At 45.7% G+C, this 26,935-nt stretch overlaps 1 protein-coding gene across 4 annotated transcripts in view; it reads right to left on the bottom strand.

Annotated features, from left to right (window-relative positions):
* Window positions 1–26,935, bottom strand: part of LOC115089258 (synembryn-B-like) — a 234,028-nt gene that overhangs the window by 173,860 nt on the left and 33,233 nt on the right. For all 4 annotated transcript variants that reach the window (XM_029597384.1, XM_029597383.1, XM_029597386.1 and 1 more), the window contains exons 3-4: window positions 17,350–17,958; window positions 5,011–5,105 (exon numbers count right to left, since the gene is read on the bottom strand). In XM_029597384.1, the coding sequence (XP_029453244.1) occupies window positions 5,011–5,105; window positions 17,350–17,958 (704 nt within the window). The remainder of the gene's footprint in view (window positions 1–5,010; window positions 5,106–17,349; window positions 17,959–26,935) is intronic.

A 26,935-nucleotide genomic window follows, 5' to 3' on the forward strand; every position in this document is an offset into this window, starting at 1 on the left:
GGCTGTGGAATTCAATCCCTGGATCGCTTGCAGTGACCTCTGGACGCCTCTCCTGGGGGATGCTGGGAGCAGTATGAAGATAAGCCTTCCGGTCCTCTTCTACTGCAAAGGGTGCGGGGCATCTGGAAGCTGGGGCGTGGAATTCAATCCCTGGATCGCTTGCGGTGACCTCTGGACGCCTCTCCCATGACTTTTTAATTTCCTAAGAAGTCTCTCATGAGGGACTTTAAATGCTTTCTGGAAATCTAGATATACTACATCAATTGGCTCACCTTTATCTACATGTTTACTTATGCCCTCAAAAAAATGTATCAAATTTGTAAGGCAAAACTTCCCTTGGCTAAAAACATGTTGGCTTTGTCCCAGTAAACTATGCCTAATTATATGTTCAACTATTTTGCTCTTTATGATAGTTTCTATCATGCTGCCTGGCACAGATATCAGACTAACTGATCTGTAGTTTCCTGGATCATCCCTTATTCCCTTTTTAAAAATCGGCATTACACTGGCACCCTCCAGTCTCCCACATTCCAGTGGGAGCACTGAGAGGAGAGATCACCTTGCTGGTGGCTGAAAGGAATCAGTAAGTTTTTGCTTGGGACATTGTCTTTTTTAAAAGTATTGGGGCAAAGTTAACTATTTGGAAATATTATTTAGTGTGTTTGTGCTTTTAATAGTCAGTAAGGCAGTGAATAAAAAAAGTTAGACTGTATTTTTAAATAGTCAGTCAATAAGGCAGCTAGTAAGCAGTAGGTAGTGTGTTTATTTTTAAAAGTCTGAAGGCAGCTAGTAAGCAGAACTGAGTGTTTGTATTAAAAAAAAACAAAAAACACCAACCCCCCCCCCCCCCAAAAAACAAAAAAAGTAGCCAGAAGCTAGAAATAAGCAAGAAGCAGTGTATACCTAAGTAAAAAGGTTGGAAAAGTTCAGTTCAGTTACTCACCTTGGAAAGGTGTTGAGGTAGTGTGATTTGGTTTGAATAAGTACCAACATTTGTTAATCAAGAGAGCAGCGAGTCACTCTGGCTGACTAACTGAAGTTAGACTGTTTGTATTTCCCACCCCTAGCTCATCCTTTAATTTATAGGCAGGTGCCACTTTCACAAAAAAAACCCAAAAAACAACAAAAACTTTATTGAGAGTTTGATCAGACCCCTGTAGGCCACTACCAGAATTATAGCGAATTCACTAATACATTTAAAGGACGTTAATTAGACACATTCCTACTCCCTTAGCAACCTTAAACTTAACTAGGAACTGATCAAAACTGAGATGAAGGCAGCAGTCCAGCAGAAAGAGGGGGGCTTCCCAGTCTTTTGCATCGAGTGTCACATGTATGATTTTTTACCCACCGGTGAGAAGTTGTACATGTGCATGCGATGCAAAGAGCTCCTGGCTCTCAGAGAATGAGTCCGATCTCTGGAGACTAGAGTGGCAGACCTGGAGGAGCTGAGGCAGACAGAGAGGTATATAGATGAGACCTTCAGGGACATAGTAGCCAAGTCCCAACTTCAGACTGGCAGTCCTGGTGCTGCCTTGGAGGAAGAAGGTCTCATAATTGGAAAGCATGAACCTGGTGTAGCAGGAAAGGATCCTGTAGCAAGGACCTGCTCTCCAGGTGATGCATTGTCCTTTCGCACTGAGGATATCTCCCCAAGGCCTACTACCCAGGAGGGAAGGGTTAGGTCAGCCATCACAGTTGGTGATTCGATTATTAGGAATGTAGATAGCTGGATGGCTGGTGGGCGTGAGGATCGCCTGGTAACTTGCCTACCTGGTGCGAAGGTGGCGGACCTCACGCGTCACCTAGATAGGATTTTAGACAGTGCTGGGGAGGAGCCGGCTGTCGTGGTACACGTGGGCACCAACGACATAGGAAAATGTGGGAGAGAGGTTCTGGAAGCCAAATTTAGGCTCTTAGGTAGAAAACTTAAATCCAGAACCTCCAGGGTAGCATTCTCTGAAATGCTCCCTGTTCCACGCGCAGGTCACCAGAGGCAGGCAGAGCTCCGGAGTCTCAATGCGTGGATGAGACGATGGTGCAAGGAAGAGGGATTCAGTTTTGTTAGGAACTGGGGAACCTTTTGGGGAAGGGGGGAGTCTTTTCCGAAGGGACGGACTCCACCTTAACCAGGGTGGAACCAGACTGCTGGCGTTAACCTTTAAAAAGGAGATAGAGTAGATTTTTAACTAGAACAAAGGGGAAAACCGATAGTTGCTTAGCAGCGCATGGTTTGGAGGGAGGTATCTTCAAAGGATACTAATGACGCATTAGAATTAGGGCATCCCGACAGTGAGGTTCCAATAATTAGAAAAGTAGTCCAAGTGCCTGTAACTAAAAACTCACCTGAGCTAAAACATTTTAACTTATCCCTATCAATTAAAAAGCAGAATGAAAATACAAACAAAAAACAAACTTTGAAATGTTTGTATGCTAATGCCAGAAGTCTAAGAAGTAAGATGGGAGAATTAGAATGTATAGCAGTGAATGATGACATAGATTTAATTGGCATCTCAGAGACATGGTGGAAAGAGGATAACCAATGGGACAGTGCTATACCGGGGTACAAATTATATCGCAGTGACAAAGAGGAGCACCCGGGAGGAGGTGTGGCGCTTTATGTCCGGGATGGCATAGAGTCCAACAGGATAAACATCCTGCATGAGACTAAATGCACAATCGAATCTTTATGGGTAGAAATCCCTTGTGTGTCGGGGAAGACTATAGTGATAGGGGTATACTACCGCCCACCTGGTCAAGATGGTGAGACGGACAGTGAAATGCTAAGAGAAATTAGGGAAGCTAACCAAATTGGTAGTGCAGTAATAATGGGAGACTTCAATTACCCACATCAAACGAAAAGTGCAGGGAGAGGGTCAATCCTGACAAAAGACTCCAAATAGATTTCAAAGTTGATAAAGATTTTTATTCATTTATGAGGCAACTCCACTGATTCAAATCCCAAGCAATGCTTTACGGAGTTGCCTCATAAATGAATAAAAATCTTTATCAACTTTGAAATCCATTTGGAGTCTTTTGTCAGGATTGACCCTCTCCCTGCACTTTTCGTTTGATGTGAGATTATCTTAAAGTGCAGTCTGCTCTGATATACTTTTAGACTTCAATTACCCCAATATTGACTGGGTAAATGTATCATCGGGACACGCTAGAGAGATAAAGTTCCTGGATGGAATAAATGATAGCTTTATGGAGAAAGTATTCTCTCCCTCAGTCCAGGACTCTCACCGTCCACTCCCCAAGACTCTCCCTCCACACTTCTCCCTCTCAATTGTCTAGGGCTCTCACCCCACTCTCCTCCCCATTCCCACGTCCACTGCTCAACACTCTCCCTAACATTCTCCCACCCTCTTCCTCCCCAGCCCAGGATTCTCACCCCACACTCCCCAGGGCTCTCACACCAAAATGCCCCCCCCCCCCCCCATCACGGCCTAGGGATCTCACCTAACCTTCCCCCTGCTCAGTTCTTTCACTCACATTCCTCCCAGCCTAGTTCTCTCAGCCCATATGCCCACCTTCCCAGTGCTCTTACCCTACATTCACCCCCTGCTTAGAGCACTCCCATCTTTCTATCCTTGCACAGTGCTCTCATTCCACCTTCCCCCCTGCTCAAGGGTTTCCTCCTCCTCTCCCCCATTCAGTGCCCTCTCCCCCTTTCCTCTGACTAGTGTGCTCACCCCCCCCCCCCAGTGCTCTCATCCTACAGCCAATACTCTTGCATCATTCTCCTACCCTGCCCAGTTCTCACTGTTCTCTCCTCTACCCTGTGCTCTCCTCACTCTTTCACCCACGAGCACTTTCATCCTTCTACATCCCATGCTTTTATTCTTCTTCCCCTAATTTCAACCTTCCACTTCCTTTGGTCTTTGCTCCTACGTCCCACATCTCTCTACCTCTCCCCAACAGTGCTCCCACTTGCTAAGAGAGGCTACTTCTCAGCACTGGCTCCTTCTCCTACATCCTGCAGCTTAGTTCTTGTGAACAGAATGAGCCAATCAGCTGTGGGAGGCTGGGAAGAAGCTCAGCAGGCCTTCCATCGCCAGCCTGAGAAAGCAGGAGAGGAGGACACGGGAGGGAGCCTGATCCTGATGCTCTTCCTGCCGGGGTCCCTGCATATGAGAAGTTCTGGCAGTGGGGCCTCCTTCACAATGGAGACCTAGTACAGCTGTCCTTCCTGCCCTCCACAATGAGACACATCATATCCCTCACGCAGGCCTCTATAATGAACATTTTCTGCCTGCACACTAGGCAAAATCTGAAATCCACTGGTGGTCTTCTCTGACATCGTTGGTCTTTGGTCTTCTCTGACATCGTCAGTAAAATCAACGGACGGAGAAACTTTTAAAAAAGGCAAGGCAAAGAAAAAAGAGGTTTCCCAATTGGTGAAGGCCTAAAGACAAGAGTATCTAAAAAGCTTAAAATACTATAAACCTAAATAGGGCACAAGGGCATGAAAAAATAACAGTAAGACACAGAGTCATAGAAAATAAAGAAAAATGCACTCTGCAGCACAAAATGCATCTGTTGCTGGCATCGGAAACAAAAGAACTGGGACATGCTGTGCAGTCATGTGAGCGCAGGAACCTTTCTGATAGAAAGTTCTGGAAAATGTACTTTATGCTTTGGCACTGTAGGTAACATCATTCATCCATATGACTGGTGTCATCAGAGAAAATATTTTACTCTCATTAACTGTTTTTCCTAAAACAGGAATTCATTTTTTTAAATGAGAAGAAAATCAGGACAAGAGGCAATTCATTTTCAGAATACTGCTCGACAAAAAACAATCTTTCAGTGATCAGGATCTACTGCAGTCAACTGCAGAGGCCTGTCCTATTGATCTCATGGCCAGTCTGGTTTTTCGGATGCATATTCAGTGTGGGTATCCTGAAAAATAGATTGGCTGTGGGGTCAATAGGATACATTTGGGACCTGATCTAATGATTACTCTGTAGTTTTATAGAAAAGAATCACAAGCTATTGGACACCAACCTGTGCAGCTCCTCCATTTTGTCCTCTGTTGGACCTGTTATTAGTAAGCAGTGGCGTAAAATGGCAGTCATGGAACGGAACTGCTGAGCATCATTCTGTGTGACACAAAATGCAACAAGGAATACATTCATTTTCTGCATTGCAAATAATTTTGGCTAAGAGGATAGCATCACATATATCATTCAAAATCAATCATTCAACAACAAAACTGAAAACAAAATCAAGGCTTTTCAGGAGAAAGGAATATTGCTTACCTGTAATAGGTGTTCTCTGAAGACAGCAGGACAAATCAGCTGCGTCAGTGAGTGATATTATCTGATGGCGCTGATATGGATATGCTCTCTCTGAGCATGCGTTGGATGAGTCTCCTAAGTCTTTTTACTAGCTGAGTTTCAGTTCCAAGGGGAGAAGGGTGGGACTATGCAGCTGAATTTTCCTGCTGTCTACAGAGAACTCCTGTTACAGGTAAGCAAATTCACTTTGCACATGGACAAGAAGGAGAAAATTCAGCCACACAAGTGAAAACTCCCCAGCTGAAGGTTGCATGAAATAGTTTTTAGTTTTCTTATAATAAATATGCAACCCCTTAGAAAGGAGAAGATGGGACAGTGGAAGCTGCTATTTGAAGAGGTTTTAAAATACTGTTTGGCCAAAGGTGCTATCTGTAAAGTTCAGTTGAAGATTTCTCGTCTGTAACGAGCTCGCTGCGCACAATTCGGACGCGTAAGGCAAACCAGCGATACAGTCTCCAGTTTTGCGCGTCCGTAGCGCTTCTTAAAACAGACGCGTAACCCTTCCCGCACCCGGCATGTAAATGAACGAATTAGCTGTATAATGAAGGAATTAGCTATTCCCCTCCGATACCGTAACGGGCACTCAGGTTCTCTCATTAGTAACGCACTGTTTTGCCGCGGCCGTAACGTGTTAGTTTACCGCCTCCCCCTAGTAGGAGTTAGGACTGTGAGTCTAGTAACAAATCCATCGACACCGCTTAAGATACTCAAAAACAATAAAACACAATTTAAAAAAAAAGCGATACAGAGATGATCGAGAAAATGTAATGATGTGGGACACATAAAACCTGTCAGAAGAAAAAATAAAAATTTTTAAATACCTGTCGGAGGGCCGCGTGGTTCCAGGCGGCCGGCGGCGGCGGGAGCCGGGTGGTCGCGTGTTAAGTCTAGGCTGCGGGCGGGTGGGCGCCTGTTCCAGGCAGCGGCGGCGGGGGGACACGCGTTAGTTCGAGACGGCCGGCGGGCGGTCGCGTGTTAAATCTAGGCCGCGGGCGGGTGGGCGCCTGTTCCAGGCAGCGGCGGCAGGGGGGACACGCGTTAGTTCGAGACGGCCGGCGGGCGGTCGCGTGTTAAATCTAGGCCGCGGGCGGGTGGGCGCCTGTTCCAGGCAGCGGCGGCAGGGGGGACACGCGTTAGTTCGAGACGGCCGGCGGGTGGTCGCGTGTTAAATCTAGGCCGGGTCCGCACAGGCGCGCATTCATTCACTGCCGGTGGGGGCTGAGGCAGCCCCCACCGGCAGTGAATGACTGCGCGCCTGTGCGACCCCTGCGATTCGGCGCTCACGGCGTGACGTCACGGCATGTGACTGCCTTGAGCGCCGAATCGCAGGGGTCGCACAGGCGCACATTCATTCATTCACTGCCGGTGGGGGCTGCCGGAGAGGCAGCCCCCACCGGCAGTGAATGAATTCATTCATCCAGGCGGAGGAGCCGGCTGCTTTCGCCACCGGCTCCTTCGCCTGGATGAATGAATGCGCGCCTGTGCGGACCCGACCTAGATTTAACACGCGACCACCTGCCGGCCGTCTCGAACTAACGCGTGTCCCCCCGCCGCCGCTGCCTGGAACAGGCGCCCACCCGCCCGCGGCCTAGATTTAACACGCGACCACCTGGCTCCCGCCGCCGCCGGCCGCCTGTACCCACGCGGCCGTCTGAAACTAACGCGCGTCCACCCGCCGCCCGGAACAGGCGCCCACCCGCCCGCGGCCTAGATTTAACACTCGACCACCGGCCCCCCGGATCCCGCCGGCCGCCTGGACCCATGCGGCCCTCCGACAGGTATTTAAAAATTTTGATTTTTACACTTCCTGGTGCCTGTCATTTCAAATGTCATTTGAAATGACAGGTACCAGCGCACCCAGGTTACTGTATAGGCGCTGTATTAAGCGCCTATACAGTAAAATGGGTTACGCGGGCATAACCCTTCCCTACCACTTTAAAGCCGCGGCATGCATTTGCATGCGATTAGAGGAGAGTATCGGGGACTAAGTGAAGAGAACTGTGCGTGCGGGGAGGAAGGGTGCGCCTGACACTACCTGACACTACCGCACTGTTTCTACCGCGGCCTTACTGGATCGACCTGTGTGTGAGAGACTTTTTCCAGGCAATAATTTTTGACAAAGATGTGAACAGAGACTAAGCAGTTGCACGGAGCAAAGAAAATCTACTAAAGTTGCAATTGTTGTGATCTGATTACTCTTGACCCTTTTATTTATTTATTTTATTTATTTAACAGTTTTATATACCGAAGTTCTGGTAACAAAGTTACTAATCACTTCGGTTTACATTACAACAATAGATTGATAGTATAAAGAATAATGTCTTACAATGAACAGGGTAAAAAGAACTTGGAAAAAATAAATAATAATAACTTAATAGGAGTAATTATATACAAAGTGGTGGACAGTCCTGGAGATCAAAGCTGAGATATTGAGTTTGAGATTAAGAGAATGCTTGGTTGAACAACCAGGTCTTTAGTCTTTTTTTACAGGTGGGAGTCGATTGTTCAATTCTAAGGTCTGGTGGGAGTGAGTTCCAAAGATTTTAGTAAGGTCTATGCCTGCATCCTTATAATAGAAGGAGATATAATCTCACAGCCAAGAAGAAAGTGTTTGCCTTCCCATTATATGGTCTTGTTGGTTTAGATTATGAGAGATGAATAACTGAGAAGTTTTCTTATAAGGCTTTTTCCTTTCCAAATTAAAGAGTATAGAACTTCTATAGCCAAGGTGTGGAGTGCTTGTTTTGCTTTACTGTCATGAAGTCTTAGAGAAAAAAAAGAAGAAAAGACTATTGACTGATTCAAATGGAATTAAGAATCGACCTTCGGCAGAAATTTTGGGTGAATTCTCGGTACTACTCCATTTTTTAATATTTATTATATGGAGTACCTACTGCTGGTGCCTGGAGTTCATACATTCTACAAACTGAAATAACTGCTACAAGAAAAAGAGCCTTCTAACTTGATGTTATTAGATGTCAAAAGCTCAAATGGAGGCTTGATCAATCTTGACAGGTTTAGGTTCCAGTGAGTTGGCAGGGCTGTTATAGGAAGGTGAAGATGGAAGATTCCTTTTATGACTCTTGCTACCATCAGAAGGGGAAACACCGGAAGACCTTCAGAAGGTGATGATATGCTGCAATAGTGCATAGATGTACTCTGATCAAGTTAGACTTCAGACCTGACTTAAGAGATGGAGAAGGTACTGCAACAATGTGGAGGATTTGCAATGAAAGGAATTTTGATGTTGGGATCTAAACCCGAGAGAGAAACTCTTCCATTTGAAACTGTAGGACTGTAATAGAGATCTTCCTTGCTGTTAGTAGAATAGCTTTTATCTCTGAAAGAAGAGGCATGCCCTCTAAGATTCTGTGCTCAACAACCATGCTGTAAACGCTAGAGAGCAAAGACTAGGGTGAAGAAGAGACCTGTTGTATTGGGTTAGAAGATATGGAAAGACTGCAAGGAGTATTGATTGAGCTATTGCCAATTTTTTAAGATAATGAAACCAAGCTTGGCATGGGCAGAAAAAAGCTATTAGAATAATTTTGCCCTTGTCACAACTTGAGGATTACTTGGCAACTAGCAGAATTAGGGGAAATGCATACATTAGCCCTTCTGACCAAGAGATGGCAAATGTATCTGATGCTGTGGCATTGGGATCCAGTCTCTTTGAACAATACAGAGGAAGTTTGAGGTTGAAAGGAGCTGCAAAGAGATCCACTCAAGGAAGACCCCATTGTTGGAAAATGTTCCAAAGGGTCTTGTAATAGATACACCACTTGTGAAGTTGAAGGTGAAGGCTCAAAGAATCTGCTGCAATGTTGGTTTTTCCTGGAATATGAAAGGCATCGAGGTGTAGATTTCTCTGTACCTATAAGGCTTACTGACAAAATATTTGAGATCATGTTCATCTCTGAGCTAGGAGTGCTTTGAAAACTGCTTTTATTTCTATAATATTTATGTGAAGCTTTGATCCTTTTTGGTCCATAATGTTATGTCTGTGGACCCGTGGGCTGAAATGAGATCGGCTCTACCTGCAAGAAGGAGCCCTGCAGGTTCTCATCAGCAGCAGGTGGACCTAGGCGAAGCAGAGACCAAACAGGTCCTTAACCTATACCAGCCCACGTTCCCCTTGGGTTGAGCCTTTGGGTGGCAGGACTTAGATGAGGATTTCTGCTAGATTGGAGATGTGTTCCAAGGCCAAACAAAAGTCATAAGCAGCTGGCGAGTAGACATGTCAAGGTCCAGGCAAGGGTCAGAGGCAGCAGACAGTCAGGCATATCCAGTGAGGAGAAGAAGATGAATGGATAGGGCTGAGGCAGACAGGCAAGGCAAGAGCAAGTCGGGCAGGCGCAAAGACTGGAACAGGCTGAAGATGAAGACTGGAATAGACTTGGGAAGCAACATGCACTATGGTCGATAGCTGGATCTGTTGCTGAGGTGAGTTGTTTAATAAGAACATAAGATATGCCATACTGGGTCAAACCAAGGGTCCATCATGCCCAGTATCCTGTTTCCAACTATGGCCAATCCAAGTCACAAATACCGGGTAAGTACCCAAAATTTAAATAAATTCCATGGTACTATTGCTGTCAACAAGCAGTGGTTATTCCCTATTGATAAATAGCAGTTTATGGACTTCTCCTCCAGGAATTTATCCAAACCTTTTATAAACCCAGCTACAGTAGCTGACTTAAACCACATCCTCTGGCAATGAATTCTAGAACTTAATTGTGCACTGAGTGAAAAATAATTTTCTCTGATTTGTTTTAATTGCCCTACTTGCTAACTTCAAGGAGTGCACCCTAGTCCTTGTATTATCCGAAAGAGTAAATAACAGATTCATGTTTACCTGTTCAGTCCTTTCATGATTTTTAAGACCTCTATAATATCCCCCAGCAGTCGTCTCTTCTCCAAGCTGAACAGCCTTAACCTTTCCTCATAGGGGAGCCGTTCCATGACCGTAGATCATTTTGGTCGCCCTTCTCTGTTCTTTCTCCAGTGCAACTATATCTTTTCTGATATGAGGTGATCAGAATTGCACAAGGTATTCAAAGTTCGGTCTAACCTTTGAGCAATACAGAGGCATTATGACAACCTCCAATTTGTTTGCTATTCCCTTCCTAATAATTCCTAACATTCTGTTTGCTTTTTTGACTGCTACAGCACACTGAGCTGATGATTTCAATGTAATATCAACTATGATGCCCAGATCTTTTACCTAGGTAATAACTCCTAAAATGAAATCTAACATTGTGTAGCTACAGCATGGATGATTTTTCCATATATGCATCATTTTGCACTTGTCCACACTATATTTCATCTGCCATATAGACACCCAATCTTCTAATCTCGCAAGGTCCTCCTGCAATTTATCATAATGCACTTGTGATTTCAGTACTCTGAATAATTTTGTGTCATCTGCAAATTTGATCACCTCACTCATCATACCTCTTTTCAGATCATTATAAATACATTAAAAAGCACTGGTCCAACTACGGATCCCTGAGGCATGCCACTGTTTACCTTTTTCCTTTGTGAAAACAGACCATTTAATCCTACTCTCTGTTTCCTGTCTTTTAGCCAGTTTGCAATCCACAAAAGGACACCTCCTCCTACCCCATGACTTTTTAGTTTTCTTAGAAGCCTCCCATGAGGGACATTGTCAAATGCCTTCTGAAAATCCAAATACACTACATCTACCGGTTCACCTTTATCCACATGTTTATTCACTCCTTAAAAAAAATGCAGCAAATTTGAGAGGCAAGACTTCCCTTGGGTAAATCCATGCTGGCTGTGTCCCAATAAATCATGTCTTTCTATATGTTCTCTGATTTTATTCTTTCTAATAGTTTCCACGCTTTTTTCAGGCACTGAAGTCAGGCTTGCTGGTCTATAGTTTCACGGATCACCTCTGGAACTCTTTTTATATATCAGGGTTACATTGGCCACCTTCCAGTTTTCAGGTACAACAGATGAGTTTAATGGTAGGTTACAATTTACTTGTAATAGTTCTGAAATTAATTTCTTATTTCTTTCAGAACCCTGAGAATACCATCCGGTCCAGGTGATTTGCTACTCTTCAGTTTGTCAATCTGGCCTACTACATCTTCCAGGTTCACTGAGATTTGGGTCAGTTCATCTGAATCGTCACCCTTGAAAACTGTCTCAGGAACAGATATCTTCCCAACATCCTCCTCAGTAAACACCAAAGCAAAGAATTAATTTAGTCTTTCTATGATGGCCTTATCTTCTCTAAGTGCCCCTTTAACCCCTTGATCATCTAACGGTCCAATTGATTCCCTCGCAGACTTCCTGTTTTGGATATATTTAAAAAGTTTTTATTATGAGTTTTTGCCTCTTTGGCCAACTTCTTTTCAAATTCTCTTTTAGCCTGTGTTATCAATGTTTTACATTTAATTTGCCAATGCTTATGCTTTTTCCTGTTTTCTTCAGATGGATCCTTCTTCAAATTTTTGAAGGAAGATCTTTTGGCTAAAATAGGCTCTTTCACCTCACCTTTTAATTATACTGGAAATTGTTTGGCCTTCCTTCCACCTTCTGGGAAGCTGCCCTTATATAAAGCAGTGCTAATGATATCAGCTCTAGGGGCCACGTGGACTTTCCCACCTTGGTCCCTTTAAATGCCAGGAAGTGGTGAGTGCACGTGCCTAAGGGGAGGCACAGTGTGTTGCTGTAGGCAGCATCATGCCTGTGGCATCTCACCATATCTGAGAGCGGAGTCCTGTCGTGTGGCTAGCTGGAGCCTTTTAGCTGTGTTGGGGAGCAGCGGGACCGAGCTGGCTGGGGAAGGTAAGTCAGCGATTCATGTGAACAGCCTGTGGACTAAGTGTGCTCCCCAAGCTTGACTGGATCTATATGTTGTTAAGATTTGTTGACTCTGAGGTGGCTGGAAAAAATATCCTAATAGCAGATTTGATGAGCAATTCCACTAATACAGAGTGTGCAAAAGAGGGAAAGAAATCAGTATTCTGTATGAAAGTGGCTGAGAATGCTGGTTCCAATGATATTTTAGATGCCACTGTGGTATTCTCATGTGCAAGCACGCAAAAGGAGTCACAAGGACTGTAGTTGGCATGGGACTGAGTAGTTCCATGAATCCTCTGGCTGAGACTGATTTCAGGTTGCAAAATTAATATACTAGTTTCATCCTTTAAAAAGGAAGTCTTTTCTGGCCTGAGTATAGAATCCTGCTTCCAAGAATGCTAAGTGATTTGAGGGCATTAAATGGGATTTGTCATAATCAAAGACAAATCTTAGCAAGAAGAGAGTGCGAATTGTGAGAGTTGTGAGATCTTGGCTTATTTGTAAGGATCTGCACAATATGAGCCAATTGTCTGAATATGAAAATACTGACAATGTGCTTTCTTATATAAGCTGTTACCACTGCTAAACATTTCATGAAGACTCTCTGGGCTGCTGAAAGCCCAAATTTAAGGACTTTCCATTGGGAATAGTTGTCATCTACTGTGAACCTGAGATATTTACTGTTGTTTGGATGGATGGGAAATATGTGCATACGCATCTTGGAGATTTAATGTTGTCAACCAATTATCCACTTCTAGAAGGGGAAGAATGGTGGTTGGTGAGTTTGTTTTGAACATTTCTCATTCAAGATATTTGTTTAATTCTCTTAAATCCAGGATATAGTGAAAGCAAAATGATTTTTTGGGAATAAAGAAGTACTCTGAGTAAAACCTCTTGTCCTCCTCTGTTTTTGGAACTGGTTCTATCGCATGTAACACAAGGAGAGATGCTAGCTCTAGTCTCAGTATTGGCCTCTGAAGACCTGATATGACAAATAGAAAAAATGTGCAGAAGAGTTTCAAACTTCAATCTGTATTCTTTGAGAATGTTGAGAACCCAATGGTCTGTCATGATAAGAGTGCTACAGTGTTTGAGGGTGGCATGCTTTGTTGCTGCCCATGCTGTACCTGTTATATGGTGTGTGTGTGTGTGCACTTGTGTATGTGAGTGTGAGTTTGCACTGCTGCAGACCGTGCTGTACCTGTTATATGGTGTGTGTGTGTGCACTTGTGTATGTGAGTTTGCACTGCTGCAGACTGTGCTGTACCTGTGCTGTGTTGCTACAGTGTTTGAGGGTGGCATGCTTTGTTGCTGCCCATGCTGTACCTGTTATATGGTGTGTGTGTGTGTGCACTTGTGTATGTGAGTGTGAGTTTGCACTGCTGCAGACCGTGCTGGTACAGTGTTTGAGGGTGGCATGCTTTGTTGCTGCCCATGCTGTACCTGTAATATGGTGTGTGTGTGTGTGTGTGCACTTGTGTATGTGAGTGTGAGCCTGCACTGCTGCAGACCGTGCTGTACCTGTTATATGGTGTGTGTGTGTGTGTGTGTGCACTTGTGTATGTGAGTGTGAGCCTGCACTGCTGCAGACCGTGCTGTACCTGTTATATGGTGTGTGTGTGTGTGTGCACTTGTGTATGTGAGTGTGAGCCTGCACTGCTGCTGCCCATGCTGTACCTGTTATATGGTGTGTGTGTGTGTGCACTTGTGTATGTGAGTGTGAGCCTGCACTGCTGCAGACCGTGCTGTACCTGTTATATGGTGTGTGTGTGTGTGTGTGTGTGTGTGTGTGTGCACTTGTGTATGTGAGTGTGAGCCTGCACTGCTGCAGACCGTGCTGTACCTGTTATATGGTGTGTGTGTGTGTGCACTTGTGTATGTGAGTGTGAGCCTGCACTGCTGCTGCCCATGCTGTACCTGTTATATGGTGTATGTGTGTGTGCACTTGTGTATGTGAGTGTGAGCCTGCACTGCTGCAGACCGTGCTGTACCTGTTATATGGTGTGTGTGTGTGCACTTGTGTATGTGAGTGTGAGCCTGCACTGCTGCAGACCGTGCTGTACCTGTTATATGGTGTGTGTGTGTGTGCGCGCACTTGTGTATGTGAGTGTGAGCCTGCACTGCTGCAGACCGTGCTCTACCTGTTATATGGTGTGTGTGTGTGTGTGCGCACTTGTGTATGTGAGTGTGAGCCTGCACTGCTGCAGACCGTGCTGTACCTGTTATATGGTGTGTGTGTGTGTGTGTGCACTTGTGTATGTGAGTGTGAGCCTGCACTGCTGCAGACCGTGCTGTACCTGTTATATGGTGTGTGTGTGTGTGCACTTGTGTATGTGAGTGTGAGTTTGCACTGCTGCAGACCGTGCTGTACCTGTGCTGTGCTGGTACAGTGTTTGAGGGTGGCATGCTTTGTTGCTGCCCATGCTGTACCTGTTATATGGTGTGTGTGTGTACTTGTGTATGTGAGTGTGAGTTTGCACTGCTGCAGACCGTGCTGTACCTGTTATATGGTGTGTGTGTGTGTGTGTGTGCACTTGTGTATGTGAGTGTGAGCCTGCACTGCTGCTGCCCATGCTGTACCTGTTATATGGTGTGTGTGTGTGTGCATTTGTGTATGTGAGTGTGAGCCTGCACTGCTGCAGACCGTGCTGTACCTGTTATATGGTGTGTGTGTGTGTGTGTGTGCGCACTTGTGTATGTGAGTGTGAGCCTGCACTGCTGCTGCCCATGCTGTACCTGTTATATGGTGTGTGTGTGTGTGCACTTGTGTATGTGAGTGTGAGCCTGCACTGCTGCTGCCCGTGCTGTACCTGTTATATGGTGTGTGTGTGTGTGCACTTGTGTATGTTAGTGTGAGCCTGCACTGCTGCTGCCCGTGCTGTACCTGTTATATGGTGTGTGTGTGTGTGCACTTGTGTATGTGAGTGTGAGCCTGCACTGCTGCAGACCGTGCTGTACCTGTTATATGGTGTGTGTGTGTGTGTGTGCACTTGTGTATGTGAGTGTGAGCCTGCACTGCTGCTGCCCATGCTGTAACTGTTATATGGTGTGTGTGTGTGTGCACTTGTGTATGTGAGTGTGAGCCTGCACTGCTGCAGACCGTGCTGTACCTGTTATATGGTGTGTGTGTGTGCACTTGTGTATGTGAGTGTGAGCCTGCACTGCTGCAGACCGTGCTGTACCTGTTATATGGTGTGTGTGTGTGTGTGCACTTGTGTATGTGAGTGTGAGCCTGCACTGCTGCTGCCCATGCTGTACCTGTTATATGGTGTGTGTGTGTGTGTGTGCACTTGTGTATGTGAGTGTGAGCCTGCACTGCTGCAGACCGTGCTGTACCTGTTATATGGTGTGTGTGTGTGCACTTGTGTATGTGAGTGTGAGCCTGCACTGCTGCAGACCGTGCTGTACCTGTTATATGGTGTGTGTGGGTGTGTGTGCACTTGTGTATGTGAGTGTGAGCCTGCACTGCTGCAGACCGTGCTGTACCTGTTATATGGTGTGTGTGTGTGTGTGCACTTGTGTATGTGAGTGTGAGCCTGCACTGCTGCAGACCGTGCTGTACCTGTTATATGGTGTGTGTGTGTGTGCACTTGTGTATGTGAGTGTGAGCCTGCACTGCTGCTGCCCGTGCTGTACCTGTTATATGGTGTGTGTGTGTGTGTGCACTTGTGTATGTGAGTGTGAGCCTGCACTGCTGCTGCCCATGCTGTACCTGTTATATGGTGTGTGTGTGTGTGTGTGTGCACTTGTGTATGTGAGTGTGAGCCTGCACTGCTGCAGACCGTGCTGTACCTGTTATATGGTGTGTGTGTGTGTGCACTTGTGTATGTGAGTGTGAGCCTGCACTGCTGCTGCCCATGCTGTACCTGTTATATGGTGTGTGTGTGTGTGTGCACTTGTGTATGTGAGTGTGAGCCTGCACTGCTGCAGACCGTGCTGTACCTGTTATATGGTGTGTGTGTGTGTGTGCACTTGTGTATGTGAGTGTGAGCCTGCACTGCTGCTGCCCGTGCTGTACCTGCTATATGGTGTGTGTGTGTGTGCACTTGTGTATGTGAGTGTGAGCCTGCACTGCTGCAGACCGTGCTGTACCTGTTATATGGTGTGTGTGTGTGTGCACTTGTGTATGTGAGTGTGAGCCTGCACTGCTGCAGACCGTGCTGTACCTGTTATATGGTGTGTGTGTGTGTGCACTTGTGTATGTGAGTGTGAGCCTGCACTGCTGCAGACCGTGCTCTACCTGTTATATGGTGTGTGTGTGTGTGCACTTGTGTATGTGAGTGTGAGCCTGCACTGCTGCAGACCGTGCTGTACCTGTTATATGGTGTGTGTGTGTGTGCACTTGTGTATGTGAGTGTGAGCCTGCACTGCTGCAGACCGTGCTGGTACAGTGTTTGAGGGTGGCATGCTTTGTTGCTGTCTATACTGTACCTGTACTGTGGTGGGGCAATGTGTGTGGCCTGCACTACTGATGCCAATGTTGTAGCTGTTCTGTGGTGAGGAAGCTTGCAAAGAGAAATGTATTTGTTTAGCCCATTTATGTGCCGTTCACATGAACTTCAAAGTGATTTACAGTAAAAACATGCAGAATATAAAAACATAGGGTCGAGTTTAAGACCGGCGCGCGCACATGGACGTGGCTATTTTATAACACGCTCGCATCAAACTGCGTCTTATAAAATACTATAGCCACGTGCAATGGGCGGCAGATTTTAACATCTGCACGCGCATATGTGGCAGGTGGTCTCTGCCGCATGCGCGGGGGGGGGGGGGATTTTAAAAGCCCACGCACAGCGACAGGAGTAGGACTTCCCCAGTTCCCTCCCAGTCAGCTCCAATTAAGGAGTGGACTGGGAGGGAACTTCCCTATACCCCTACCTAATCTTTCTACCCTGTCCCCTCTCCTCCCAGACCCCTAACCCCTTCCAAGCTCCTCTGGCGCAGAAGTAATCTTCACCCGCTGTCCCGGCCCGGCACTTCTGTGCATAACGGGTGTTACGCATGTGGCCGGGCCCTTCCAAAAATGCACGCAAGGCCCAGCCATGTGCCTAACATCCATTATCTACATGCGTAATCCACTTTATTGTGTATGATGGCATCCTGATGACACCTGGCTGGCAAGCAGTAAGGAAAACGATTGCAGATTACAGATCACTGATGCAAGCTGTATGAGAAGGAACAGGGAGTCATATAGAGAACGTAATAAAGCTCTTACCTCACTGTGTACATTCCTGCTGTCCAAAGTCACATTAAAGAGAGCTTTGAGTGCCTCAATAGCACATTCAGTATCCTTCAGCGATAGGCGAGAAGCCTGATCATCCTCTGCTGCTATGTATTTACCCAGCCAGCTTATACCGAGCACATTCTCCAAAGTATGGGTCAGCAGGGGCAATGCCTGTAGCTCATTCCGCAGCTGGGATCGGATGTCTGTGTGCAAAAGTGACAGCAGGAAGAGAAGGCGCAGGGTAAAGGACTTAATTTCCTGAGTATTGGGCTGATCCTGGCACAACTGCAGGAGCTTACAAAGTGCAGCAGCAACATTTAGCTCCAGGCTGAGCTTCTGGGCCACAGGGCTGTTAAACACAATATTGCACAAGCACTTCAGAGCTTCCACGATGATGGGGAAATGAAGATCTTCCCCCAGGCATTCCTGCCCAGGATCCAGCTGGGCCAGCTTCATCAGAATCTGCAGGCTTCCCTTGGAAGCTACAGGAATTAGCAGCTTCTTGTCTCTTGAGAGAATGCGAAGAGTTTCCAGGCATCTGAGATGACAGGAGGGCTTTCTGCCTGTCTTAAGGACATTTAATAATTCCTCACAAAGTTCCTGCACACAGAAGAGAAGCAATCACAAACACCATTACCTGAGGCAGCCATACACTCCCCCTTCATCCCTCCTACCCCATTCACCAACACACACCACAGCACAAGCGCTGTTGGGATGACAGGGTTGTAGCTTTACTTACTTACATGTGATATCCCATGCTCCAGCAGTCTCAATCCCTCACGTGATTCTCCACTCACCACTGCCCTCTGCCAGTCAGGCTGAGGTAGCAGCTGGAGTGGCCATGCAGGTCCAGCCCATACCTGTCTCTACCACCCTCCAGCCATTTGGCTAACACTTCCTTTGAATACTTACTGGCTGCCCTAGAACTGCGACATACTCCTTCCGTACATAACCTGTCCCCCTCCCTCCATCACATGCTACCTACCCAGCCAGGGCGAGTCACCTGCTGACCCTAACCCTGACTTTTCCCCTTTGTCCAGCCACCACTGGGGGATTTTCTCCCCCCTAGTTAAGATGCCTGCCTATCACACCGGCCCAGGAGCTTCCACATTTACAGTATTTTGTAGTTTGGTTTACTTAATGTTTCTTTTTTAAAGTAACATTTCTTTTGTATGTAGGCACTAAACAGCATAGCAGGTAACTCTGAATAAATTTTAATTTAAAGTAATACAGGATTTGTATTCGTCCATTGCTTAGGAAAATCCTATTCAAAGCAGATCAGAGTAACAATAAAAATAATACCCCCCCCCCCCCAACACTTAAATTATATATAATACATGATAAAATGGAGATTATGCTACTAGGAGAAAGAAAGTATCAATAGCTTCATATCAAAAAAAGCAGATCATATTGTATGCCACCCAATTTCCCCAACTGTGCACATCCTGAATTCCCACCCCCACAGAGAAGTCAAACAGCCAGGAATAAATGGATTATAGTGGACTCTGGCAGAATAAGGCCTGTGATAAAGAGACATCCACTCTCCCCACTGTTTCTCTTACATTATACTTTTTCTGCATGCAATAGAAAATGGGTGTAGTCACCCAGTGCACCCAGAAACCCTTAAACAGTATTAAATGTCATAAGAGGAAGCTTCTTCTCCTGGGAAACTTGGTCATCAGAGGAACCAAATTGGGAAACCATTTTGATGGAGGCGTAAAGTTAAATGCCTTCCAGAATCCTCTGCCAGTAGAAATACCAACCACATAGTCAATGCAATTATGGAAGAAAGTACAGACTCCAGTATCAATGTTATTATCCATCTGGGAACCAATGACCTTGCTAGAAATGATATCCTTGAAGCACGGAAAGATTTCCAAAATCTAGGGAAGAAGATTAGACACATGGCAAAGACCACTGCCTTTTCACAAGTATTACCTGTTCATGGAAAGGGTAAGGAAAGGCTCTGCCATATAGATAACTTCAATTTATGGATCAAAACATGGTCTAAAGAAAGTAGATTTGGATACATTGTAAGCTGGGGGCGTGCATGGAGGAAGAGATGACTGTATGGTAAGGATGAGCTACATTTCTACTTAAAAAACAACATGGAAGACGGTCAAGTAGAGCCGGGAGGCAAAAGAAGTAGAATGAGACCAGTTGCCTTAGGTGAAGGGAACACTTTATTAAATTTGTAGTTTAAAATCACAGAATTGGATAAAATATGGCCGACTCAGGCTGAGTTCCATCAGGGGCTGCAAAACATTAAGGGCTGGATTTTAAATCGTTTACGCGCGTGGACGGGCCTTACGCACGCTGGCCGAATTTTCAAAGGGCCCAGCCGCGTGCGTAAACCCCTGGGACTCGTGTAAGTCCCGGGGTTAGCGAAAGGGGAGGTCCTTGGGGCGGGGAAATCCAGGGGAGCGGTCCCGGGGCAGGGCTAGAGGCGCCTGGCACAGTGGCCATTTGCCGCTTTGCCTGCGCGTGCAACTTGCTCCTGCTCAGAATTTGGGGGGATAGGGATAGGGGGAGGGCAGGATAGGGGAAGGGGAAGGAAGGTTAGGTTAGGCTAGGGGGGTCCGAAGTTCCTTCCCAGTCCGCTGTTTCATCGATGTTACTTGCGTCGGGCGGGCTTTGTGTTCTGATAGGGAATCTGCCCTCTGCGTTGATGGATCCCGATGCGCACAGACTCATTCATTCGGCGCCGACTTTTTTGAGTTGAGGGTGAATTGTCTCTCGAAACCTTCCGTGATACGGGGTTTTGTTCCATGACCTTACCTCCGGTCCCGGAGGCTTATTGGTCCCACGACGAGGCCCTTCTCTTCTGGGGTGGCGCCCGCGACGCCGGCCCCGGTGAAGAATGAGTCGTCGACGGCCTATTTGTGAGCTTGAGTTCCATCATCCTGTAGGCCCTATGACGCCGGGCTCGCGGGGACATCCGTCCAAAAAAATCACAATCGGACTGATTGCGATCCAGTCCCAAACATCGGTAACGGTGATCATGTCCATCGGTGATGGACATGATCTTACTGCAGGGACATGGTTTGAATCCCAAAGGCTTTTTCGACATTTTCCCTACATTTTTTTAAAAACCTGTGAGGAGAATATGGCTCCGCGTGCGCTCCCGCACGCGGAAAAAACAGACTGAGGAGAATCTGTTACTTTCCTGCGCGGGAAAACACGCGCAGCCGCAGAGTCTGAAAAAGTCTACACTCTGCTACTTAAGCTCCGCCTCCCGAGCCCTGATTGGCAGTTCCCATGACAGCATGGCTAATTCAGCCCTATTGACGGGAAACAAATACTTCAGTTCAGTCTTCACTAAAGACGACCCTAAAGAAGGACTGTTGCTGGTTGAGAAGACCGTAGATGGGGGTGGGGTAAACGAAACTCCATTTACAAAAGAAAATATATGGGAAGAGGTAGGTAAACTGAAAGGGGCAAAGCCATGTGGCCGGATGAGGTTCATCCCAGGATACTGAGGGAACTCAGAGATGTGCTGGCGGCTCCGCTGTGTGACCTGTTCAATAGATCCCTGGAAAGTGGACAAAGCCATGGGGCCTGATGAGGTTCATCCCAGGATACTGAGGGAGCTCAGAGATGAGCTGGCGGCTCCGCTGTGTGACCTGCTCAATAGATCCCTAGAAAGAGGACAAAGCCATGGGGCCTGATGAGGTTCATCCCAGGATACTGAGGGAGCTCAGAGATGAGCTGGCGGCTCCGCTGTGTGACCTGCTCAATAGATCCCTAGAAAGAGGACAAAGCCATGGGGCCTGATGAGGTTCATCCCAGGATACTGAGGGAGCTCAGAGATGAGCTGGCGGCTCCGCTGTGTGACCTGCTCAATAGATCCCTAGAAAGAGGACAAAGCCATGGGGCCTGATGAGGTTCATCCCAGGATACTGAGGGAGCTCAGAGATGAGCTGGCGGGTCCGATGTGTGACCTGTTCAATAGATCCCTGGAAAGTGGACAAAGCCATGGGGCCTGATGAGGTCCATCCCAGGATACTGAGGGAGCTCAGAGATGAGCTGGCGGCTCCGCTGTGTGACCTGTTCAATAGATCCCTGGAAAGTGGACAAAGCCATGGGGCCTGATGAGGTTCATCCCAGGATACTGAGGGAGTTCAGAGATGAGCTGGCGGGTCCACTGAAAGACCTGTCCAATAGATCCCTGGAAACAGCAGTGGTGCCACAGGATTGGGGAAGAGCGGTTGTGGTCCCACTATACAAGAGTGGTAGCAGAGAAGAGGCTGGTAACTACAGGCTGGTTAGCCTCACCTCAGTGGTGGGAAAAGTAATGGAGATGCTTCTGAAGGAAAGGATAATCATTTATCTACAATCTGGCGGATTGCTGGACTCAAGGCAGCATGGATTCACCAGGGGAAAGTCCTGTCAAACAAATCTGATTGATTTTTGGATTGAGTGACTAGAGAACTGGATCAAGGAAGAAGGCTCAATGTGATTTACATGGATTTCAGCAAAGCTTTTGATACGGTCACACACAGAAGTCTCATGAATAAAATGAGAAGCTTGGGACTCGGTGACAACACGATAAGGTAGCGGCAGCTACTACCCTAACAGAAGGCCATGGGGGATTACTATTCTTAACCAATTAGCTTGCATGATTTTGATACAACTGCAGCATCGCTCTCTGCTTCGATAGGGGGTAGGAGGGGGATGGGAAGTGGAACTGGATTCAGATAACAGTCAATGCTGGGCCCTGACTTTTACAGTCTGGGGACTGATATGCAGACATTAGGGAGAAAGCACAAGACTGCTTCTATGGGCAAGACCAAACGCAAAGTACGTTCAAGCAAAGCAATATAGGAATTAACAAGAAGGCTTCTCACCCTGTAAAAATGGCGCGGGCCATCCAGTGCTCCTACCATGTGACAGGGGCCAACCAATGGCATGGATACCCTGTCACATGGTAAGGGCAAAGGGCCATCGGCGCCATTTTGATTTGTGGCAGCCGACGGCCCGGGAGCAGGAGATCGCTCCCGAGACCCCCACTGGACCACCAGGTACCTGTAAAATGTTTTTGGGGGGGGGGTCGGGAGGGTGGGGGAAGCAAAGGGATTAGTTTTAAAGGGTCGGGGTGGGTTTAGGGGTTATTTTTGTGTGCCGTTTTTCCCGCCCTCCCCCAAAACGATAAGAGAACCCCCACAATCAATATCGTGGGGTTTTCCTATCGTTTCGGGGGAGCCCCCGATTTCTGACGATTTTGAAAATATCGACGATATTTTCAATCGTCCGAAGCCCGATTCACATTCCTAATTTTTACTGTGTGATTCAGTCTAAATTCTAAGTGCAAGCAAACTGCAGAATATAAGATTTTTAATAAATTAATCAGAAGTTCTCACTGAACAAGAATACCAGAGAAGAAGCTAAAACCAAAGAGATTCAGGTCAACTAACCAAAACACCAGGTTGGAAGAGTTTTGCAGAAGATCAAGTAGCATAGCTTCCATTTGTAGCTTTACAAGCAACTGGGGTGCCATCCCGATGACAGAGTTTCCTCTGGACCTTCTCAGTTTCAACAAAACTGCTGACTACATCATGATGGACGCTTGGAAGATAACACTTGGGCTCTCTAAGGGCTCTGAACATTAGACACAAGATTTTAAAGTAAACCCAATCCAAAGTAAAGAAATCAGCAAGGAAGTGGCCATCTTATCTCTTTTTTCCAGTAATTAAACTACAGCATTTTGCACAATTTGAAGATGAGCTATGGTCTTTGGAATGCCCAAAAAGACTAAGTTGCAATAGTCTGAAGGGATAGGACTACTACCTGCATGACAGTTATTTATTTATTTAGTGCTTTTTTATACCGGCATTCATGATACAGATCATATCATGTCGGTTTACAAATAACAAGGGTAGTAACCTAACTATTAACATGGTATAGAGAAGACAAAAGTTAGAAGTCTCAAGCATTGTAGGAAGAGGCACAATTGCCTAATGATCTGCAAATACTCTTCTAGCTATTACAAGTGGACACAGCTATGGGGCTGAATGAATACATATTAAGGTCCCACTCACTGGAACTCACTACCACCAGACATACGCCTCGAACCGTCTATGAACAATTTCAAGAAGAAATTGAAAACATGGCTGTTCATCCAAGCCTACCCAGAATAAAAGTCCTTAATCCATGCCAAAGTAGACCACAATAGGCCTACCCCTTTTTCTCATATTGAGGAACTATGTTTTGTTATACTCCATCTCCTCACCTCGAGGACCTTGTTTTAGTTAACCTGTCTTTCTTAGCTGCCTGTCGTTACCCCCCCTCCCAGTTGAATTTCCGGTTAAAATGTAATTTTCCAAACCTTATTTGTTTACTGTAAACCGACATGATGTCCACAACGAATGCCGGTATATAAAAAGGTTTAAAATAAATAAATATTAGGATATTGTCAGGTTCTCAGCCTGAATACATTTAAAACCCAATCTTTAAATTCTAAACTTTTATTTAAACACAGGGATAACACAAATATGCAAGTTCATTTTATCAAAGGATTTCAGTATATCAGCTGTCCTTGAGCATGGATAATAATAAACAAGTTCAATATTAGTTCTAGTTAACTTCAGTACAATTAGCAAACAGGTACTCGCAGCAAGGTCTAATTCAAAGATCATCCAGCTGCAAACCAAGTATGCTAAGTATCCAATACTTCTCTTTTTATCCAGCGTCATGGAGCTCATTGGGTCCGGCTGCATGGCTAAGTAGCCAGTGAGTTGCTAGAAACAAGGAAGCCTTCCCAAAGATTCAGTTCCTTGACATGAACACTGATCTTTGTTTCACGACCAATACTGGGCCTCATCTCTTTTATAATGAGGATTTATTAGTAACACTCAGTGGTTCAGAGGGACGGGCTCCAGTCTCCCATCCCGGAGCTCACCAGTTCAAGACCATCCCAGAGAAATATTAAGGGAGCTCAGAAAGCTTCCGGCAGGTCTGCTGAATGATCTGTTCAGTAGATCTTTGGAGAAAGGTGGATGTCAAAAGTAGTAACAGAGAATAGACAGAAAATTACAGGCTGGATAGTTTTACCTCGGTAGTGGAAAAATTAATAGAGGCCCTACTGAAATAGTAAAGTGGGTTGCATGATCCAAAGAAGAATGTTTTTACCTGAGGAAAATTGTGTCATAAATCTGATCTATTTTATTGGGTAAATAGAACATAAGAACATAAGAAATTGCCATACTGGGTCAGACCAAAGGTCCATCAAACGCACCATCCTGTTTCCAAGAGTGGCCAATCCAGGCTACAAGTACCTGGCAAGTACTCAAACACTAAGTAGATCCCATGTTACTGATGACAGTAATAGCAGAGGCTATTCCCTAAGTCAACTTGATTAATAGCATAAATTGACCAAGAACTTATCCAATCCTTTTTTAAACACAGCTACACTAACTGCACTAACCACATCCTCTGGCAACAAATTCCAGAGTTTAATTGCGCGTTTAGTAAAAAAGAACTTTCTCCGATTAGTTTTAAATGTGCCCCATGCTAACTTCATGGAATGCCCCCTAGTCTTTCTACTATCCAAAAGAGTAAATAACCGATTCACATCTACCCATTCTAGACCTCTCATGATCTTAAAGACCTCTATCATATCCCCCCTCAGCCGTCTCTTCTCCAAGCTGAACAGACCTAACCTCTTCAGCCTTTCCTCATAGGGGAGCTGTTCCATCCCCTTTATCATTTTGATCACTCTTCTCTGTACCTTTTCCAGTGCAACTATATCTTTTTTGAGATGCGGTAACCAGAATTGTACACATTACTCAAGGACCGGTCTCACCATAGAGCGATATAGAGGCATTATGACATTTTCTGTTTTATTCAACATTACCTTTCTAATAATTCCTAACATTCTGTTTGGGGTTAATTTTCAAAGGGTTGCGCATGTAAGATACGTACGCAACCCCTGGAAACCTGCCCCTGCGCGCGCCGAGCGTATCTTGCATAGGCTCGGCGGCACACGCAAGCCCCGGGACGCGCATATGTCCTGGGGCTTGCAAAAAGGGGCGGGGCGTGGGCTGTCCAGGGGCGGGCGGATTTCGGAGCAGCCTCGGAGGGAATGGAGGCAGGCTGTGCAGCTCAGCGCACGCAAGTTGCACAATTGTGCACCCCCTTGTGCGTGCCGACCCTGGATTTTATAACATGCTCGCGGCTGCGCACACATGTTATTAAATCGGGCGTAGATTTGTTCGCGCCGGGTTGCATGAACAGATCTGCACCTTCGCGCAGGTTTTAAAATCTGCCCCTTTGCTTTTTTGACTGCCACAGCACACACTGAGCCAACAATTTCAATACTTTATCTACTTTGACGCCTACATTTCTTTCCTGGGTGGTAGCTTCTAATATGGAACTTAACATCGTGTAATTACAAAATGGGTTATTTTTCCCTATATGCATCACCTTACATTTTTCCATATTAAATAAGATCAAATTGGTGGAGGGGTGGTGCTATATGTGAAAGAGAGCACTGAGTCAAACAGGATAAAAGTTCTGCAGGAAACCAAATGCAATGCTGAATCTTTGTGGATAGAAATTCCAGGTGAAAAAGGGAATAAAATAGTAATGGGGTGTTTTACCATCCACCTGGCCAGAATGAACAGACAAAGAATGAACATAAGAACATAAGAAATTGCCATACTGGCTCAGACCAAGGATCCATCAAGCCCAGCATCATGTTTCCAACAGTGGCCAATCCAGGCCATAAGAACCTGGCAAGTACCCAAAAACTAAGTCTATTCCATGTTACCATTGCTAATGGCAGTGGCTATTCTCTAAGTGAACTTAATAGCAGGTAATGGACTTCTCCTCCAAGAACTCATCCAATCCTTTTTTAAACACAGCTATACTAACTGCACTAACCACATCCTCTGGCAACAAATTCCAGAGTTTAATTGTGCGTTGAGTAAAAAAGAACTTTCTCCGATTAGTTTTAAATGTGCCCCATGCTAACTTCATGGAGTGCCCCCTAGTCTTTCTACTATCCGAAAGAGTAAATAACCGATTCACATCTACCCGTTCTAGACCTCTCATAATTTTAAACATCTCTATCATATCCCCCCTCAGCCGTCTCTTCTCCAAGCTGAAAAGTCCTAACCTCTTCAGCCTTTCCTCATAGGGGAGCTGTTCCATCCCCTTTATCATTTTGGTAGCCCTTCTCTGTACCTTCTCCATCGCAATTATATCTTTTTTGAGATGCGGCGACCAGAACTGTACACAGTATTCAAGGTGCGGTCTCACCATGGAGCGATACAGAGGCATTATGACATTTTCCGTTTTATTCACCATTCCTTTTCTAATAATTCCCAACATTCTGTTTGCTTTTTTGACTGCCGCAGCACACTGAGCCGACGATTTCAATGTGTTATCCACTATTTATTTATTTATTTATTGTTTTTGTTATACCGAGTTTCATGATAGGCATCACATCAACCCGGTTTACAAATAACAAGGAGTGTAAAGCATAACGTAACGTAAAAAACAATATTTTCAATAAGAACCTTGAACTTTAAATACAGTGAATCAGAAAAGGGAGAGGGAAAGTTACAAAAAACAAGGA

Source organism: Rhinatrema bivittatum, chromosome 4, assembly GCF_901001135.1.
Source record: "Rhinatrema bivittatum chromosome 4, aRhiBiv1.1, whole genome shotgun sequence".
In the NCBI taxonomy this organism is placed as follows: domain Eukaryota; kingdom Metazoa; phylum Chordata; class Amphibia; order Gymnophiona; family Rhinatrematidae; genus Rhinatrema; species Rhinatrema bivittatum.